The sequence below is a fragment of the Peromyscus maniculatus genome, chromosome 19 (assembly GCF_049852395.1).
Source record: "Peromyscus maniculatus bairdii isolate BWxNUB_F1_BW_parent chromosome 19, HU_Pman_BW_mat_3.1, whole genome shotgun sequence".
NCBI lineage: Eukaryota > Metazoa > Chordata > Mammalia > Rodentia > Cricetidae > Peromyscus > Peromyscus maniculatus.
In genome coordinates this window covers 26,748,599-26,766,092 of record NC_134870.1, presented here as the reverse complement: position 1 = coordinate 26,766,092, position 17,494 = coordinate 26,748,599, and the positions used below count along the sequence as shown (strand labels likewise).

The window sequence follows — 17,494 nt, the reverse complement described above, 5'->3', positions numbered from 1 at the left end:
GTCCTCGGCGGTGTGCGCGCGCGGGGAAAGGTCGTGGCGTGATGATCTCATGCTCCGCGCGGATGATCTCATCCGCGCCCCGGTGCACATAGTGCACGTCCTCGCCCGTCTTCCGCCGCCGTCTGAGGAACTCCCAGCGGCCTGCGGGTGCGGAGTTCGTAGGGCCGGTGCGCTTCGTAGGACACACGCACCGAAACACGCGAGGACGCGGGGACCCAGACGCCGCGGCGCAGGCAGCTCAGGCCCGCCTCCGCCCTCCCCCAAGGCCGGCCCAGTCCCGCCCCGTGTTTGCGCGGCGCCAGTTGGCCCGGCGGTCTCCGGCGCAGAGGCTGGGCTTTGGGGCCCCGCAGCTCCGGAGGTCGCCCTGGGCTGAGAGCGCAGGCCGTCTGAGGCTATGTTGGGCAAGGATTATATGCTGGCCATCATTCTGGTCAACTGCGATGGTGTGCACCGAGGGTCCGGCTGGGAGGACCAAAAACCGAGGGGATATGAGGGCTGGAAGAAGGCTACCCGAGGCTCAAACACGGGGTGGGGGTGGTGGCGTCTCGGGGGAATGAGAACCGGGGGATAAGTGAACCTTGATCCTTGCATGTGCTGTCTTTACGACTGGGGAGTTGAGATCTAGGTTTAGGGCTGTGGGATGGAGGGAGGGTTATGGCGGTATTGTTGGGAACTCACGAGAAATATGCCCCTTGATTTAATCCCTTGTTCCTATAGATGACTTGTGGGGGGACCAAAATCTGGAGGGGGAGACAGGATTACCCCCTGGCTGGAGAAAGATTCGTGATGCTGCAGGTACTTATTATTGGCATGTACCCAGCGGTAGCACTCAGTGGCAGCGCCCAACCTGGGAACTAGGAGGTGCAGAGGACCCAGGAACGGTAGGTAGAACCGAGGAGGGGGCCTGAGCTCATGTGTGGACCTAGGCCTGCTGCTACAGTAACTATCCTCTACTCCATAGGGGACGGAGGGGATTTGGGAACTTCGACCCCCCAAGGGGAGATCCTTCTCCAGCCTGGACAGTTCATTGAACCGGAGGTAACAGGGGTGGCCTTGGCCAAATGAAAGCCTTGGGGGTTACTGTGGCACTCAAAAGAATCAAGCTGTACCTACAGTCTACTTTTTTTTTTTTTTTTTGAGATAGGGTCTCAGGTCTCACTGTGTATGTAGTCCTAACTGGCCTGGAACTCATTATGTAGACCAGGCTGGCCTGGAACTCACACAGATGATACAGCGCCTGCCTCCACAATTTGCTTTTAAACTGGTTCTGGGCCGGGCGGTGGTGGAGGCAGAGCCAGGTGGATCTCTGTGAGTTAGAGACCAGCCTGGTCTACAGAGCGAGATCCAGGACAGGCACCAAAACTACACAGAGAAACCCTGTCTCGAAAAAACCAAAACTGTGGTTCTGGACTCTGCCCGTTTAGGGCTCTGTTTGTGCTTGGCTTTGTCCCATGTTCTTGACTCCTGGGTATTTTGAATTTTGTCTGTTCCAAGTTCTTATCATTAGCTCTATGTTCTGTGTTCTCTGTCCTGGCCCATCATGTTCTAATAGACCCTGTCCATTGGCTTCATTTGGGGGGTGTCCCTATTTGTGTTCTAGAATCTCTTGTTCTAGTTTGAGGCTTTTGTCCATATCTTTAATTCATGTCCATATTTATGTCTTTTAGTTTATGCTTGTGTCTTGTGTCCTGGATTTCTTCAATTTTTAAACTCATTTTGTTAATGTACTATGTTCTGGGTCTTCCTTTTTTTCTGAGTTTGCATTTGTGGTGCTATATTTTGGTTCTTGTCCCAAATTCTGTGCTTGATCAAGTAGGCTAGGTTTCACCATTGCCCCTAATGTAGGAATCCTAATCCTTTTACTGGCTCCACTCTGTTCCAGTAACTCTCTAACATGGTATGGTGAAGATTCCTATGTCCGGAGCCTGGAGCCGGGAGCTAAGGTAGTGTTTGGACCTGAGGGCCAGTTTAAGACATTAGGAGATGTCAAGGGAAAGGTCAGGGGTGGAATAATAATGAGCGGGGTTGATTAAGTGTCAAGAATAGGACTACCAGAGTTTATCAGTATGGATCCTGTATCATCCACTTCACATCTGGTCACTTCTTTTTCCCTATCCGGTTAGTGCTTTGCAGTCCGATCTCTGGGCTGGGTAGAGGTACCTGAGGAGGACCTGGCACCAGGGAAGAGCAGTATTGCTGTCAATAACTGTATCCAGCAGCTCGCTCAGACTCGCAACCGGAGCCAGCCCCATGACGGGGCCTGGGGTGAGGTGAGTTGTTTTATTTCCCTAGGGGTTCAGAATGCCAATGGCTTAGCAAAGTACGTTTTCCCTGAATTGCTTGTTTGCCGTGTTAGCCGTTTTCAGCTGTCAGCTCTCTGTCCTTGGCAGGGCCAGAACATGTTGATGATCCTGAAGAAAGATGCCATGAGCCTGGTGAATCCCCTGGACCACAGTCTGATCCACTGTCAGCCTCTGGTTCACATCCGTGTCTGGGGTGTGGGCAGCTCCAAGGGCCGGTGAGGACTCTGCGTTCCCCCAAGCGAGAGTTGCATCACCTTCCCCCCTTGCAGGCTGTGATCCCCACTGATGCTGAACCCTTGGACACAGATCCTCTGATGTGGACCCAGCATGGCCTTCCCTGCCTGGTTCAGTCCTGGTTGGGGTGGGTGGGCCCAGCTCAGCAGGGACAGATAGGGGAGAGTCTGAGAGGCTGGGCTGATTTTATCCTGTGCTCCCACATGCTTCTGGAACAGTGACAGGTATGTGACAACTAGGTACTCTGAGCCCTATCCCTAACTTCCCCATTCCAACTGTGCCATATCTTTAACCTAACTTTAGAAGCTTCTTACAGGCACTCAGAAGCCCCTGCCCCTAACCAGCCTTATCCCTGCCCCTGCCAGGGACTTTGCCTTTGTTGCGGGTGACAAAGACAGCTGTATGCTCAAGTGCCATGTGTTTCGCTGTGATGTGCCTGCAAAGGCCATTGCAAGTGCCCTACAGGGACTCTGTGCACAGGTGAGGGCCAGTGGTGGGCAGGGAATATGGAGTTGGGATAGGGTGGGCTTGGCCCCGTGTCCTGACTTCTCTTTCTTTCTGTGTGCCTCATGCTGGCTGCACTGTCTTTTAGATCCTGTCAGAGAGAGTAGGAGTCAGTGGAGAAGCTGCTTGCTGTTCTCCAGATCCTATTTCCCCTGAAGACTTCCCGAGGCAAGGTATGGGAAAGGGCTCGCTGCATTGATTGCAACATGAGGCTGCTTGAGGGAAAGATGGAGGGCCTGGGGTTCCTGGCTATTTAGCTTCTCCCTGGAGAGAGAGTCTAGATCCAAGATCCAAAGCAGTGAATTGAAGGTACATCTCCAGGTTTTCTTCCACAAGCAACAGCTCTAGCTTGAGACCTGGCTCATTCATTAGGGTAGAGAAGCTAGGCATGGTGAGGCATGCCTGTAATTCTAGCGCTTGGAAGGCAGAAATAGGACTACTGTCACAAGTTTAAGGCCAGCCTGTTCATCATAAGTTCTAGGCCAGCCAGAGCTGGTTACATAGCGAAAGCTGTACATAGTAGTGTAGTCCTAAACTATACCACAGGAAGGGTGGGGAAAGGGGCAATTGAGTTTCTATGCTAGATTGGTGCTTGATATGTGTATTTCAGTGGAATTGCTGGATGCAGTGAGCCAGGCTGCTCAGAAGTATGAGGCACTGTACATGGGGATCCTACCAGTCAACAAAGCCATGGGTGAGGACTGGGGGCTGGATGGGCTGGGATGTGTTAGGAGAGGGAAGATGGGTGAGGTGAGATCTATACTGTATTGAGTCTTAGAGTTCTTGCATGGCCTTATATAGTTAGAGATATACCCTTGCTTCCAACTCAGAATTCCAAGCTCAGCCCCAACTATTCTTTCTCCATCTTTCTGAATTCCAAGTAAATTAAAGGGTCCTAGAAACTCCCTGCAGACCCTTTCTATCCAAGCCAGACAGCACAGTAGGCATGTCTCCTCAGGTATGGATGTGCTGAATGAGGCCATTGGTATCCTCACTGCCCGGGGGGACCAGAAAACCTGGGTCCCTGCTGTGCTCAGTGTGTCTGACTCTCTGATGACTGCACATCCCATTCAGGTACCACAAGAGGTCGAAGTCTGGGGCTCTGGAGGGTGAGCAGACATGCTGAGGTGGGGGTGTGTCTTTTCTTGGTTCTGGAAGTATAGGGTTTGGCCTTTGCTTAACTCTATAGTGACTAGCCTTTGTGTGGGCAGGCAGAGGCCAGTGCAGAGGAAGAGCCACTGTGGCAGTGCCCTGTGCGCCTTGTAACCTTTATTGGTGTTGGTCGTGATCCACATACCTTTGGCCTCATCGCTGACCTTGGTTGTCAGAGCTTCCAGTGCGCAGCCTTCTGGTGCCAGCCTCATGCTGGGGGACTCTCTGAAGCTGTGCAAGCTGCCTGTATGGTGAGTTAGGGATGGAATGGGAATGGGAGGGGGTTTTCCTGGCAGCTGCTCTGTACTATGGAGCAGGCTCAAGATGGGCAGCTCCACTTAAATCACAACCCAGCGAACCCAGGGCCAGATTGGGTTCACAGGTATATCTGGCTCTTCATGCTGTTTTTGCCAAGTTTGTGTTAGTTACCAATACTTCAAAGTCTAGGGCATTTCACATAATAATTGCTGTTTCTGATTTCTTAAAGTACAGGGAATACTAATACAAGGTACACACGCACAAACACTCATGGGCATACTTACATAACACCTTTCAGCATGTGGGTGAAGTTGTGCTATACAGAGTGGGCACTATTTGACTGATTCAACATACTTCTTGGTGTATGTGGGCATTTGAATGTAGGATGCTTGCGCTACATTAATTCAGTTCACTTATTCATTCAGCAAATGGGTATCTACTATAATTAATCCTGAGAATTTCTTGATATAGGAGGTACACACAGCCTTTGCCATAACAGAACAGAGCAGAAACACATCCGAAACAAGTTACACATCACATGATGATGGAGATGCTTCCTTAAAAGGCAGAAAGGCCACCTGAAGGGGGAAAAGAAAAGGTACCCAAAGAAGTGTGCCAGGTGAAGAGACATAGGGCAGAGATACCAGAGAACCTCAGGAGTAGACAGGAGAGAGAAGTTAGTGTGGTAGAGTCCTGAAGAACATGGTGTGGGTGGTCTGCAAGAGGATGTGATGCTAGATGAGAACAGAAAGAATGACAGAAACAGGTCATGAGAACCTTATAGATTAGCCTGGGGCACTGAGTTGAAGGATTTTAAGCAGGACAGTAAAGTGAGATCTGTAGATTTTACCTGCTTAAGCTCAGTGCAGGTAAACAAGATGAGGTAGGAAGGCTAAGTAATTAGTATCTGCTCTGAGTAATTTAAATACGAGTTTGGTTTATAGACTTTCTCTTCACTAGAGAATCTGTTTTGCCAGATATTGTTACAGAACAGTGAGAGATGGAGGAGAGTCTCTTCTGGTAGGTTTAGTTAAGAGTGCAAGCTTTGGCCAGGTAGTGGTTGCATACACCTTTAATCCCAGCACTCGGGAGGCAGAGGCAGGCGGATCTTTGAGTTTTCCAGGCCAGCCTGGTCTACAGAGTGAGTTCCAGGATAGCTAAGCCTGCAGAGAGAAACTGTGTCTCGAAAAACCAAAAAACAAAGTGCAAGCTTTGTAGCTGGACAGACTTACAACTGAATGCCACAACTAACATTTTCTATTTGTTTGACTTAGACCAGTGGTTCTCAATCTTCCTAATGCAGCGATCCTTTAATACAGTTCCTCATGTTGTAGTGATCTCCCACCATAAAGTGATTTCATTGATACTTTGTAACTGTAATTTTGCTACTGTAATATAAATATGATTATTTATAATGTAAGTAAGTGAAATCTGTTATGTAGGATATCTGATATGTGACACACACACCCCACACACACACACAGGTTGAGAACCACTGCCTCAGGCAAATCATTTATCTCTGAACCTTGGTATCTTCATTTGCAAGATGAGTACAGCAATCCCTCACAACTAACTAGGTTAAATTATAATGTAAAGCACCTGACACAGTGTCTAACTTTCCTTAAGTGCACAGTAAACATCATGTTTTATGTTTTTGTTGTTGCTATAGGGACCAAAGACATGACTATGGACATGATATCAGACCCAATTCTCGGCCAGTTACCTGCCTTAGAGAAGCTTTCAGTTGTCCAAGGACAGAAAGCTGGATACTCACACTCCCCCTTCTTCCTAGGTTCAATACCAGAAGTGTCTGGTGGCCTCAGCAGCTCGGGGTAAGGCCTGGGGTGCCCAGGCCCGTGCCCGCCTTCGGCTCAAGAGGACCAGCTCCATGGACTCCCCTGGTGGCCCCCTGCCTCCCCCCCTATTGAAAGGAGGGGTTGGGGGGACTGGAGCAGCTCCTCGAAAGAGGGGCGTCTTCTCATTCCTTGATGCCTTCAGGCTAAAACCTTCTCTTCTCCATATGTCCTAAATTGATCTTAGAGGCTGGGGAAGGAGGCTCTGTATTCCTCCAGTCTCCAGGGTTCTGTAGCCGCTCACCTTCCTACCTATCCCTGAACCTCGCCTCCCCTGTATTTATTAACAAGTTCGTTGTTTATATGGATGACTGAGAGGCCCTGCACTATAACTTTGGCCCCTGGCGCCCTTTTCCTTGGGTCCTTTTGTTCCTTGCCCCTGTCCAACCCTGGACAATTGGCTCTACCTCAGCAACTTTATAGCAGAATCAGTGCAAATAAAAGTCCCTCAGTGACCTCACTAGTTGTGAGTGTATTAGACATGGGATAATGTTGGGGCCATCAGCCTGTGTGAGGTGGGTACATGATTGGTGTTGGTGACTGCCTTTAGTCACGAGGGCATGGTTCATTATGGAAATCTGACTACATTCATTCAGCAAACACTTTTTACGGATTTTTTCTGTGTCAGATATTGAAGTAGCATATTTGTTACTATTCCTCCTGAGACTTTCAGGGGAGAAACGACCAAATCAGAGAAGCAGAAGATACCAGGAACTACCAGAGGGTTGTGGGAGCTCAGATGAGACTTGTCCAAGGCATTTCAGAAGACTTCTCAAGAGCTGACTTATTTGAGTGCTGAAGAAGCTCTTGTTAGTACGCCTAGAGCAAATGTAAAAATTGTGCAGGGCAGTCTGCTGATACGCGAACTTCCAGAGGTTGACGTGGTTAGGTCCAGCGGGTACTTAAGGTGTTTGAATTTGCTCCTGAGAGCTAACTAGGAGCCATCAGAAAAACCTACCTGTTTGGTGCCCTGTGACAAGGCCTCCAGATCATTAGCCAGTTGCCCTTGAAGGAATTGGTGCCCAGCTCTCTAGGCAGCTCCTCCCAGACCGTCCGGCAAAGGCTGAAGTGAGTGAGCTACCGCCCCGGAAGTGACGCGCTGCCCCGCTGGCGGTGCGGAAGTGGAGATGGCGGAGCTTTACGTGAAGCCGGGTGAGCGGGCTGGGGGGTACTCGGTGCGAACTCTTCCGACTCCCCCCGACCCCAGAGTAGCTTCCACGGGGTTCCTGGTCGGTCTCGTTTCACACACTTCCTTGCCTTCGCAGGCAATAAGGAACGCGGCTGGAACGACCCTCCGCAGTTCTCGTACGGGCTGCAGACGCAGACTGGTGGACCCAGACGCACGCCCCTTACTAAGAGGGTCGCAGCCCCGCAGGATGGATCCCCTAGAGGTGCGTAAGGGCCGTGGGCGGAATCCTGTACGGAAAGTTGGTGTCTGGGATAAACCTGTCCCATCGGCCTGTTTTCTTCTTCCAAGGACTCGATTAGGAGAGGGGTTGGGATCCAGTAAGAGGCACAGCGCAGGCGCTTTCCGAGCCCGTTCTTTCTGCAGTCCTGGTCAGTAAATGGTATATTAGACTAAGGACTACGCTCATTCAGACTGTTTTCAAATGTTTCCTGTCTGGATCTCTTCCCAGGATCCTATGGTCTTTGTGTTATAAGCATCTCAGACTGTGGTACTTACTCATTTGTTTAATTGGTATCTACTGAGCACTTTTCTAGCAAGAGCCAGGAACGGTTTGAGTCCAACACAGGAGTGAAACGCAGTGAACAAGCTAAAATGTCTTGGTAGGGACTCTGAAAACGGGGAAGCAATGCTTTCCAGGTAACTAAGGTGTCGGGGTTGTTATTTGAGCAAACACGGAGTGTGACTAAAAGGCACTAAAAGATGCAAAAAACATTTCAAGCAAAAGAAACAGGTAAGTGCTAACGCTGAGGTGAGAATAACTTTGCCTGGTTTAGAGTGCTCCAAAAATGATGTTTTGTTTAGCTTTTTTTTTTTTTTTTTTTGGTTTTTCGAGACAGGGTTTCTCTGTGTAGCTTTGCGCCTTTCCTGGAACTCACTTGGTAGCCCAGGCTGGCCTCGAACTCACAGAGATCCGCCTGGCTCTGCCTCCCGAGTGCTGGGATTAAAGGCGTGCGCCACCACCACCTGGCTTGTTTTGCTTTTTAATGGAGAGTTGGAAGACAGTTTTGGAGGTGGTGGGATGCATGCAATATTTGATTTGATGTAATGGGCTTGAACATTATCCCCAAAGGAGAGGGTGTGGATTTTCAGACCTTGTCTAAAAAAACAAAATAGAAAGTAAAGGGATTTTGGTAGCAAATAATACAGCCCATTTATACATTCATGGAATGATAGAGCAAAGGCCAAGAAGTGATCCTAAGGGAGAAAAGAAATAATCATAGGAGGGAGGCCTAAAGAAGGACTGGGCTGCAAAATAGGATTGGAGAGATGCCCTTTAATAGGAACAAGCACCTTCTGAGGAAGGAAGGTGGCTACAACGGGTGACAGGTAGATTAAAAAGGACCAGTGAAGAGTTCCTGAGCTGGGCATGGTGGTGTCAGTATTCAGGAAGCCAAGGTAGGGTGAGTGCCACAAGTTTGAGGCCAGCCTAGGCTAGAGTGAAACTGTCTAAAACAGCAGCAAAAAAATCCCATTTGATGACTACCAGTGAAGTAAGAGGCATGGCTAGAAATAGGAAAGGAAGTGAAGTTTAGAACTATAAAAATTTTTATTTTTTATTTTTGGTTTTTCAAAATGTGTAGCTTTGCACCTTTCCTGGAACTCACTCTGTAGACCAGGCTGGCCTCGAACTCCTAGAGATCCGTCCGGTTCTGCCTCCTGAGCGCTGGGGAAAATGTTTATTTTTGAAGAGTGGAGAAATGCAGTTTTCTGTACCATTTAAATTCTGTCCATGAAAAGTGTTAAATTGTAATGGGAGACTGGAGAAATGTCTCAGTGGCTAAGAGTACTCGGTGTTCTTCTAGAGGACTTGAGTTTGGTTCCTAACATGCTTTGGTTTAAACAATAAAAAAGGGAAATAGGAGGTAAGAGTTGAGCTAGAGTTGAGGAGCTGTGATCAGATTTTATAGTCGATTGGATATTGTGAACAAAGTAAAGAGAATTGGGAATAAAATGATCATTGGGAGGGGGCAATAAAATGATCATTGGGAGGGTACTAAGCCTTGTTTGATCCAGTTTGAACATTTCAGCCCCAACTTCAGAAACTTCTGGACCTCTTCCAGTGGGTCATCCACCTCCTTCAAGTAAGGATTCCAGGCCTCCACCTATGGGGACTTGTCCTGCTACTGGTGTGGAACCCCCAAGTTCCCCAGTCACCGAGTCTGAGGCTCTGATGGAAGATGTACTGAGACCTCTGGAACAGGCATTGGAGGACTGCCGTGGCCACACAAGGGTACGCCCTGGCACTTCAAGTGGTGGAAAGGACTTCTATCCAGTCAAATATGGTTCTTACAGACAGAGCTTCTGATGGGCCCTTAAGGAATCTCCTAAAGTCTTTCCAGGAAAATACCGATGTCAGAGGGATTCTCAGGACTTTTGAAGGACCAGCCCGTAATAGAGGCTTTGTAGGAATGAGTTGTATTTAATTCCTATTAGTGAATTATAAGCTTATTTATTTTTGTAACTTGAGGCCATTCAGAGTGTACTCTGTTGTTTCTGTGCTCAGTCTGGAAGAGATAGACAAACTTTGTATGAGGGTTCTTCGGTTCTCTGGAGACAAAGGATTAAAGAAAGGGGATGTAGCATGGCAGTCCCACCTTTGGTCATGTTTTCCTTATTTGAACAGTAACATTAAGATGGGTCTCTGAGGGGATGAGGAGGCACTGAAAATTTAAAATTCTCATCATGTGTGTCTTTTGTCTTTGGAGGAGATCCATAGGTTTCATCGTATCAGTAGTGGGAGGCGGGAAACCTCTAACCTTTGGGTAAAGGAATATGAACTCTAATGACCATGAGTCAAAGTGGTGAGCCAGACAAAGCACATACTGGCAACACTGAGTTGGATGGGTTTCTGTCTCAGAAGCAGGTATATGATGACATCAGCCGACGCCTGGCACTGCTTCAGGAACAGTGGGCTGGAGGAAAGCTGTCAATACCTGTAAAGAAAAGGATGGCGCTACTAGTGCAAGGTATGTGTGGGGCCCTTTATCCTGCTATGGATGGCTGAACTGACAGGTGAAGAGGTGTTTACTGATTGGGAGGGGAGGGGTGGAAGACATGACTTTTCCTGCCATCTGCTTGCTCAAGCCGTCTCTCCTCAGAACTTTCACACCACCAGTGGGATGCAGCAGATGACATTCACCGCTCACTCATGGTTGACCACGTGACTGAGGTCAGTCAGTGGATGGTGGGAGTTAAAAGATTAATTGCAGAGAAGAAGAGTCTGTCTTCAGAAGAGGCCGAACAAGAGAAATCTACAGTGGCATCTGAGAACCAGTACCAGGCTTCCAACAGTCTTCCTAATCTTGGGGGCTCCCCAGACTCACTCACATGATCTTCTGTGCCTTGGTGTGGAAGGCCTCTTCTCACGTGGCTCCCATTACCACCAGGGAGACTATCGGTCCTGTTGGGCCTGACCAAAGACCTACATGGGCCACTGCGAGATCACTTGTTACTCATAATATGTACATTTCAATAAACATCTCAATGGTGGGAAGGAGGTAGGAAAGGTGAGCCACTCTGGTGCCAGACTGGTTCTTCTGGTGTCAGCTTCCCTGCCCCATGAATAACATTCTTTGTTCCATTCATCAGGAATGGCCTTGATGGGCATAGCCATATTGCTACCTGCTTTTCTCAAGATTGGACTGAGAAGCACATTCTTTGTGATGTGGTACAGTGTTGTTGGTTAATTTCACTTCAGCCAGAGAATAGATTCAAACATCTGGAAACTGTCCTGTCAGAAGAGACCACACCTTTTGCTGTATTTTTGGTGCATTGTTATTAGAATCAGTGATTAGGGTTTCTGCTGTTTATACTGAAGGAGAAAAAGACCAGATTTCTCCCTTTCTTTTGCGTGTAGTAGCACACACCTTAGTTCCTAACATTTGAGACATGGAGGCAGAAAGGAGTTCAAAGTTACCCTGTACTCCAATGAGTTTGAGGCCACTTTTAGCTATCCCCAGCTTCACCCTGCTTTTTCTGCTTCCTACCTCTAAGTACCAATCCCCAGTTCAATCCTGGAAACCTGTGCCTTTCTCAGCATAACCACCAGTATATTTCCAGTCCAGCTATTTCTTTTTTTTAAAAGGGCTAGAAAAGATTTGGGGGGAGGGTGCTGAAGAGGTGGCTCAGCAGTTAAGAACACTGGCTGCTCTTCCAGAGGTCTGGAGTTCAAGTCCCAGTAATCAAGTGCCTCACAACCTTCTATAATGGGATCTGATGCCCTCTTCTGGTGTACAGGCATACATGCAGACAGAGCACTCTATACAGAAATAAATCTGAAAAAAGAAAGACTAGCCCAGCGGTGGTGCACACCTTTAATCCCAGCACTTGAGAGGCAGAGGCAGGCAGCTATCTGTGAGTTCAAGGCCAACCTGGTTTATAGAGCAAGTTCTAGGACAGTCAGGGCTACACAGAGAAACCCTGTTTCAAAAACCAAAAAGACTGGAACCTACTGGTGGTTATGCTGAGAAGGCACAAGGTTTCCAGGATTGAACTGGGGATTGGTACTTAGAGGTAGGAAGCAGAAAAGGCAGGGAGAAGCTGGGGATGGCTGTTAGCTGAAGCAGCATCTCTTCCACGAGTCCACTATACAAATGGATGGGAGTGGGGGCCTCACTTCCAGGAAAGACAGCAACAGCCTGAGCCCTTGGCAAGGCTCAGGCTGTTGCTGTTGTGGCCTGGGAACTCCAGCAGCCTTCTCTCATAGCCTGCCTCCAGCCCTAATTGCTGCAGGAAGTGGGCCAGTGGGAGCTGGGAACAGACTTGCAGCCTCTTAGGGCTGCTGGGTCCCTCAACTGTGTAGCTGAGAGTTGAGCACTGAGGAGAACGCTGGAGCCAAAGCATTTAGTTGAATTTTTACTAAGCAGCCAGAAGGTGACATACTCTGTCCCCCAGTGCCAACCCTGAGGGGAGAGCCAGGGTTTGGGAGGAATATGTATAGACCAGAGAAATCTAAGGGCTTGGCAAGTGCCCACTGCTATCCCTGGTCCAGCTGCCTCAGAACTAAAGGAAGCCCAGAACCAACAAGTCACTCTTCCAGATTAGATGAGGCCAGCTGGCCCTTGGATACCCTAGAAGAGGTGGTAGCAACAGTGGCATAAGGGATCCTTCTGTAACTCCACGCAGGTCAACTTGCATTGGCTCACATGTCCAGCTCACATGTCCATTTCAAATTGTTCGTCATCTGGGGAGAGAAGTCAAGAGAGCAGTTACTCTTCCTAACTTTTTGTAAGCCCAGTTAATACAGGAACCCTTCTTGGAATTGAACCCCAACTCTACTTCACAGATGCATTTAGTTGCTAGTCTCACTTTCTTACCGGTTATCTCTTCCTCTGTCTGCTTCTGTTCCTTCAGCAACTCCAGCTTGGAGGGTGGGACTGCTGGAGGAGTTGTGACCCCGGGAATCTGAGGGAGGCAGCAGGGAGGCGTCCGGGCAATGGGAGAGTTCTTGCACTCCAGCAGGAACTTTCGGTCGTAGATGATCCTGGTGCCTGTGAAGGAGTAAGGGCTGAAGTTAAGAACCAGGAACTTGAACACATTACTGCACAGCTAGGATTCAGCTGTCAAGTCACACCACAAAAGTCATGCCCAAACAAGTTTAGTCTAAGCAACATTAAGGCAAGTTGGACATTCTAGCTAATCTAAATAGGTGCTTTGGGCTAGGATAGTGGTGGTGGTGGTAGTCTTGAGAAGGGGCAGCACACTTTAAACTCACGTACTTGAGGCTGTTACTCTACAGTTCCGTTCTTGTTGCTTTGGTATAGTGGGGCCTAACTGCCCAACCTCTCACCAAAAAGCTCAGTAACTTTTAAGAATTTCACCCAGTGTAGCCTCCTGGGCTCTAACACCTTGCAAGGAAGAGTTGCATTTCTTGGAAAACACTCCCACCCCCAAGTCCTTTAGGGCTAGCCTCACCCATGGGAACATGGCCAGCAGTGGCCTCAAAGAGCCCTGCCCTATTCTTGCTGTTCCCTTCTGATTCCACATGGCAGAAACCTGTCTGCCAGCCCAGCAGCTCACAACCCAGTGCTGCAACTACTTCATAATACTTGCTTTCTGTTGTGGCCACCTTCTAATGCAGTGGTTCTCTGGGGTCGTCTAAGACCATCAGAAAACAGATGTTAACATTACAATTCATAACAGTAGCAAAATTGCAGTTATGAAGTAGCAATGGGAAGAATTTTATGGTTGGGGATCACCACAACATGGAGCTATTTCAAAGGTCTCAGCATTAGGAAGTCTATTGGGACTTAAAACTATTCCTTAGCACCACTGACTTCGGTGCAGCATAGGCACGGGGCAGAGTCAATTCCTGCCCAGAAGCACCAGAAAGCCAGTTTTAAAGCGCTGTTGCACTGCTCTGAGTTTCTCTGTAAAACAGTTTCAAATGTCTCGCTGTAATTTGAAGAGAAGCCCGCAGAAGCAATTCCAAGGTCCGCCCCACCCCACCCCCACTGCCCTGCCCGCTGACCTCCCGGGGTAGTGGCATAGAGTGTGCCCCCCGGCGTGGTGCTGTAGCCGTCTGGGAGCCGGTCTCGGTTCCCTGGAATAGGGCAACTCGTAGACGTGGACATAGCGAGCAGCGCAGCGGGAAGGCAACAGTGGGTGCCTTGAAAGCCGGGAATGCCCGGAAAACAGGTCTGAGGTGTAGGCAGTCTCAGTTGACCACGTGTGGCAGCAGGCAACAACACTAGGATACGTCACACCCGGGGTGGGCCATTGGCCAGTCACTCAACCTAAGGGTTCCGCCCACTCGCTCAGGAACTCTCAGGATCTGCTCTGACTTGAGGGATGTTGAGAAGTTTATTTGCTAGTTACTCCTGGATGTTGGGAGGTATGGCTGTACCCATTTCTTTCAACAGTTTCAGGCAGTAATGCACTTATGAACCATGTTCTATGATAAAACATGCCCAGAGATCCCACCAGAGTGGCTAGAGTTTGGGTCCTTCTGCCCAGTGCCTCTGGTAGCAAATTGCTGTACTTGGTTTAAGTGTCTTGATGGCCTGCCTTTGAGCATAGCAGGAAGTCAGAAGCTTTTTGAAGGTGACACCAGGTCTACAAAAAGTAAATTAGGGGGTGGGGGAAGGGAAGGCTGTAGTCAAGACATCAAAAGTACAGAGGCCAGCTCTTTGATAGTCATAGCTAACTATGGACTTGGTGAGGAAGGCTTAGCCTGTTAGCTCTCTGGAAAGGAACATCAAAGGTAGGCTTGCCTTAGAGAATGGACTTTATTTTTTTAATTATTATTTTTTGACAGGATCACACTGTGTAGTCCTAGCTGGCCTGAACTTGGTATGTAGACCAGACTGGCTTTCAACTCAGATCTACCTGCCTCTATATCTGAGTATTGATTGCTTAAAGGCATGCATCACCAAGCCTGGCTGAGCTTGATATGACAGACAATTCCTGTTAATGCAGAAGCTGCAGGTTTTCAGAATCACACTCCAGGTAGCAGGTGCACATATATTTTATTCTTCCCCAAAAGGTACTGGAGTCTCTTACAAAGTGGTGCATATCTAAGCAAGCTGTGGATAATTGTCTGACAATTTCACTTTTAAGCAAACTGAAAAAATAACCTGATGGTTAAGAGTCGGCGCATGGAGTAGAGAGGATGTTGATACTGAAGATGAGTCCATTGGGCAGTAGCAATGGAGACAGAAAAATGGATAAATTCAGATACACAAAAGGACCGAGTAGGGGCCAGTGAGATGGCTCAGCAGATTAAGGCACTTGCTGTCAAGCCTGATGGTCTAAGTTCCATCTCTGGGACCTTATGAAGTGGAAGGAAAGAACCAATTCCTACAAGCAGTCCCCTGACAAAGGCACAGCGACATGCACATGCATGCCCTTTCCCCCAATAAATGTAATAAAAATTTAAGGGTGGAAGGTGAAGTGATCTAATCAAGGGCAGGCTGAGGAAAATGGAGATAAGCTAGGGTAACTCCCAATCTCTTGGTCTGCGAATCTTGGTAGCTAGAACTGTAAAAGGGAAAACAAAAAGGAGCACATCTTGTATTAAGGAATGAATACTGTGTGCAAAGTAACAAGATAGAGCACTATGAGGAGCTATAATCAGAAGTCCAAGGGGAAAACTGTCTGCTTATTCAGATATGAATGAAATGAAATACAAGAGTATGGGATGTATCATCTGAGAAGATGCAGTGCGAGAAGAGGTCTGGCATACTAATATTTAATTAAGAAAGTGATTCACCAAAGAGACTAAGAAAAAACAGAAATAGAACTAAAGAGGCTGGCTGTATGTGGTGGCACATTCTTTAGTTCTAACACTGGAAAGGCAGAAGCAGGCAGATCCCTAAGTTTGAGGCTACCCAGGTCTACACAGTGAGATAACACAAAAATTATAGGGGCTGAAGATGTAGCCCAGCTAGCAGAGTGCTTGCGTAGCATGCCTGCGGTTCTAGCACTGCCAAAATGAAAATAAAACCCAAACAATTCTAGAGATTTTCAAGAAAGGTGCATGTGAAATGATGTCTTCCTTCTTTGACTTTGATTCTCTACTATAAAATAGCAGCCAGTATTATTACTATTGCTTTTCTTAGGTAACTCTATAACATACTATGGACTGACTGGCAGGGCTAGGAAACTACTGCACAACCTGATAAAGCATCAGAAGTTTAGGTCACACTAATTAAAATTTGATACAGAAACAAAAACAATCAACCAAAAAAAAAAAAAAAACATCAAAACAAAAACTATGCCTAGGATTAACTACCAGAGATAAAATTAAACCTACAAGGCAAATACCAGACTTCTACCACTTAATTCTTCAATGGCTTTGAATTCCCAGTAGTACCACCAAAATAAAGCAAAACAAGCTGGGTTTGGTGGCACACACCTATACTCCCAGCACTGGGGAGGCAGAGGCAGGTGGATCTCCTATATAAGTGAAAAGTATTCACAGACCGGTCTGAAATTAGCTGATGTGTTCATGATCTTGTCCTCTAATTAGATTTTGAAGCCCAGGCTCATGTCCACTATTATTTTGATATGGAGGACTTCCTATGTTGTTCAGATTAGTATTGAGCTCCTAGGCTCAAGTGATCCTTCTACCTCAGAAGGAACTTTCAGGCACAGGCCACTATGCCTGGCTTTATGACCTTTATTGGATGTGGTATTAACACACTTAAAATTTTGATACTTAAAAACTATCTTTCACATTCATTTCCTAAAGTAGAGTGATGGTGAAAGACCTAGCCTGTGGTCAATTGCCAAATCACTGAGAGTAAATAAATAGAAAATGCAATGTCATCATAGCCCTCACGCCAGGACAGGGTCATCTAGGAAGATATGAACAGCTGTATTGTTTGGTAGAAGTACTTCTTGCTAGTCACAGAACAAGATGTTCAGAAGCTGTTTTCCTACAGGTCTGTTTGCCTCTTCTGGGTTTACAATGCGGTCCAAAGGTCTTCAACACTAGGAAAGAACCATGTATAAAAAAGTCCTATCCTTGGGCCTTTTGCTGGGGAGATGTAGGTAGTGTTGAGATGGTAAGCTTTTTCATGGAGCTGAGGCTGGCATGAAAATCCTGATCCCCCTTCTTCCTTCACTTTGTAAGTGCTGGCACACAGGGATGCACAACCATGCTGAACTTTGTTTGGCTTGAAACTTGTGCCTAGTTCTCCCCCTTCTACAAGCTAACTCAAACCAAGGACAGACCTCTTGTGTTACAGTTGGGAGGAGGAACAGAAACCATAAGGCTTAAGATTCTTACCTCTGGTTAGGAGAGGCCACCATTGCTTGTCCAACTCTCTTCTTTGGTCTGGTTAGCTGAGGTGATGGAATTTCCCCCTTGAGAGCAGGGACTGAAGAAAGCACACTGGCCTACAAAAGGGCAAGTCAGCACACTGTAGCCACAACAGTTTTAAAGTGTTCTAAAACATCAACAGTTTTATTACACTGAACACTACTTGAAAGAAATGGATCCGGAAACCTTGAAGATACAGTTTTATTCCTTGGAAGAGCTTTTATTCTCATGGGGTTTG

The 17,494-nt window shown here is 47.6% G+C and overlaps 3 protein-coding genes across 6 annotated transcripts; 2 read left to right on the top strand and 1 right to left on the bottom strand.

Moving 5' to 3' along the window:
* Positions 1–19: 19 nt before the first annotated feature.
* On the top strand, positions 20–6,764 carry Apbb3 (amyloid beta precursor protein binding family B member 3). Of its 2 annotated transcripts, none has more exons than XM_006996492.4 (12): positions 20–443; positions 718–881; positions 962–1,038; positions 1,883–1,943; positions 2,124–2,270; positions 2,391–2,518; positions 2,903–3,017; positions 3,130–3,214; positions 3,652–3,735; positions 4,000–4,115; positions 4,253–4,444; positions 6,244–6,764. In XM_006996492.4, the coding sequence occupies exons 1-12, from the start codon at positions 395–397 to the stop codon at positions 6,478–6,480; spliced, it is 1,455 nt and encodes a 484-aa protein (XP_006996554.2). In that variant the 5' UTR covers positions 20–394; the 3' UTR covers positions 6,481–6,764. The 2 variants fall into 2 exon arrangements, with proteins under 2 accessions (XP_006996554.2, XP_076411128.1); XM_076555013.1 differs by having other exon boundaries at positions 6,121–6,259.
* A 143-nt stretch (positions 6,765–6,907) lies between these two features.
* On the top strand, positions 6,908–11,003 carry Sra1 (steroid receptor RNA activator 1). 3 transcript variants are annotated; one of them, XM_042264234.2, is made up of 5 exons: positions 6,908–7,456; positions 7,570–7,695; positions 9,554–9,723; positions 10,351–10,459; positions 10,592–11,003. In XM_042264234.2, exons 1-5 carry the CDS (start codon positions 7,432–7,434, stop codon positions 10,822–10,824), a joined length of 663 nt encoding a protein of 220 aa, XP_042120168.1. In that variant the 5' UTR covers positions 6,908–7,431; the 3' UTR covers positions 10,825–11,003. The 3 variants fall into 3 exon arrangements, with proteins under 3 accessions (XP_042120168.1, XP_015845309.2, XP_076411129.1); XM_015989823.3 differs by having other exon boundaries at positions 9,521–9,723; XM_076555014.1 differs by having other exon boundaries at positions 7,417–7,456; positions 9,521–9,723; positions 10,351–10,356; positions 10,592–10,806.
* A 1,331-nt stretch (positions 11,004–12,334) lies between these two features.
* Positions 12,335–15,898, bottom strand: Eif4ebp3 (eukaryotic translation initiation factor 4E binding protein 3). Its single transcript, XM_076555015.1, has 3 exons — positions 13,963–15,898; positions 12,809–12,982; positions 12,335–12,675 (listed from the first exon to the last, which is right to left on the bottom strand). Exons 1-3 carry the CDS (start codon positions 14,063–14,065, stop codon positions 12,647–12,649), a joined length of 306 nt encoding a protein of 101 aa, XP_076411130.1. The 5' UTR covers positions 14,066–15,898; the 3' UTR covers positions 12,335–12,646.
* Between the last annotated feature and the right edge of the window lie 1,596 nt (positions 15,899–17,494).

What these genes read in the sequence shown, in the direction of transcription:
- Eif4ebp3 (XM_076555015.1), bottom strand. Translation starts at nt 14,065, where the DNA reads ATGTCCACGTCTACGAGTTGCCCTATTCCAGGGAACCGAGACCGGCTC. An exon ending in CTATGCCACTACCCCGGGAG is followed by an intron (nt 12,983 to 13,962) that starts GTCAGCGGGCAG and finishes ACTCCTTCACAG; the next exon opens with GCACCAGGATCATCTACGAC. An exon ending in GACAGAGGAAGAGATAACCG is followed by an intron (nt 12,676 to 12,808) that starts GTAAGAAAGTGA and finishes TTCTCTCCCCAG; the next exon opens with ATGACGAACAATTTGAAATG.
- Sra1 (XM_015989823.3), top strand. Translation starts at nt 7,432, where the DNA reads ATGGCGGAGCTTTACGTGAAGCCGG. An exon ending in ACTGCCGTGGCCACACAAGG is followed by an intron (nt 9,724 to 10,350) that starts GTACGCCCTGGC and finishes TTTCTGTCTCAG; the next exon opens with AAGCAGGTATATGATGACAT. An exon ending in GATGGCGCTACTAGTGCAAG is followed by an intron (nt 10,460 to 10,591) that starts GTATGTGTGGGG and finishes GTCTCTCCTCAG; the next exon opens with AACTTTCACACCACCAGTGG.
- Apbb3 (XM_006996492.4), top strand. Translation starts at nt 395, where the DNA reads ATGTTGGGCAAGGATTATATGCTGGCCATCATTCTGGTCAACTGCGAT. An exon ending in GTGCAGAGGACCCAGGAACG is followed by an intron (nt 882 to 961) that starts GTAGGTAGAACC and finishes TCTACTCCATAG; the next exon opens with GGGACGGAGGGGATTTGGGA. An exon ending in TGACTGCACATCCCATTCAG is followed by an intron (nt 4,116 to 4,252) that starts GTACCACAAGAG and finishes TTGTGTGGGCAG; the next exon opens with GCAGAGGCCAGTGCAGAGGA.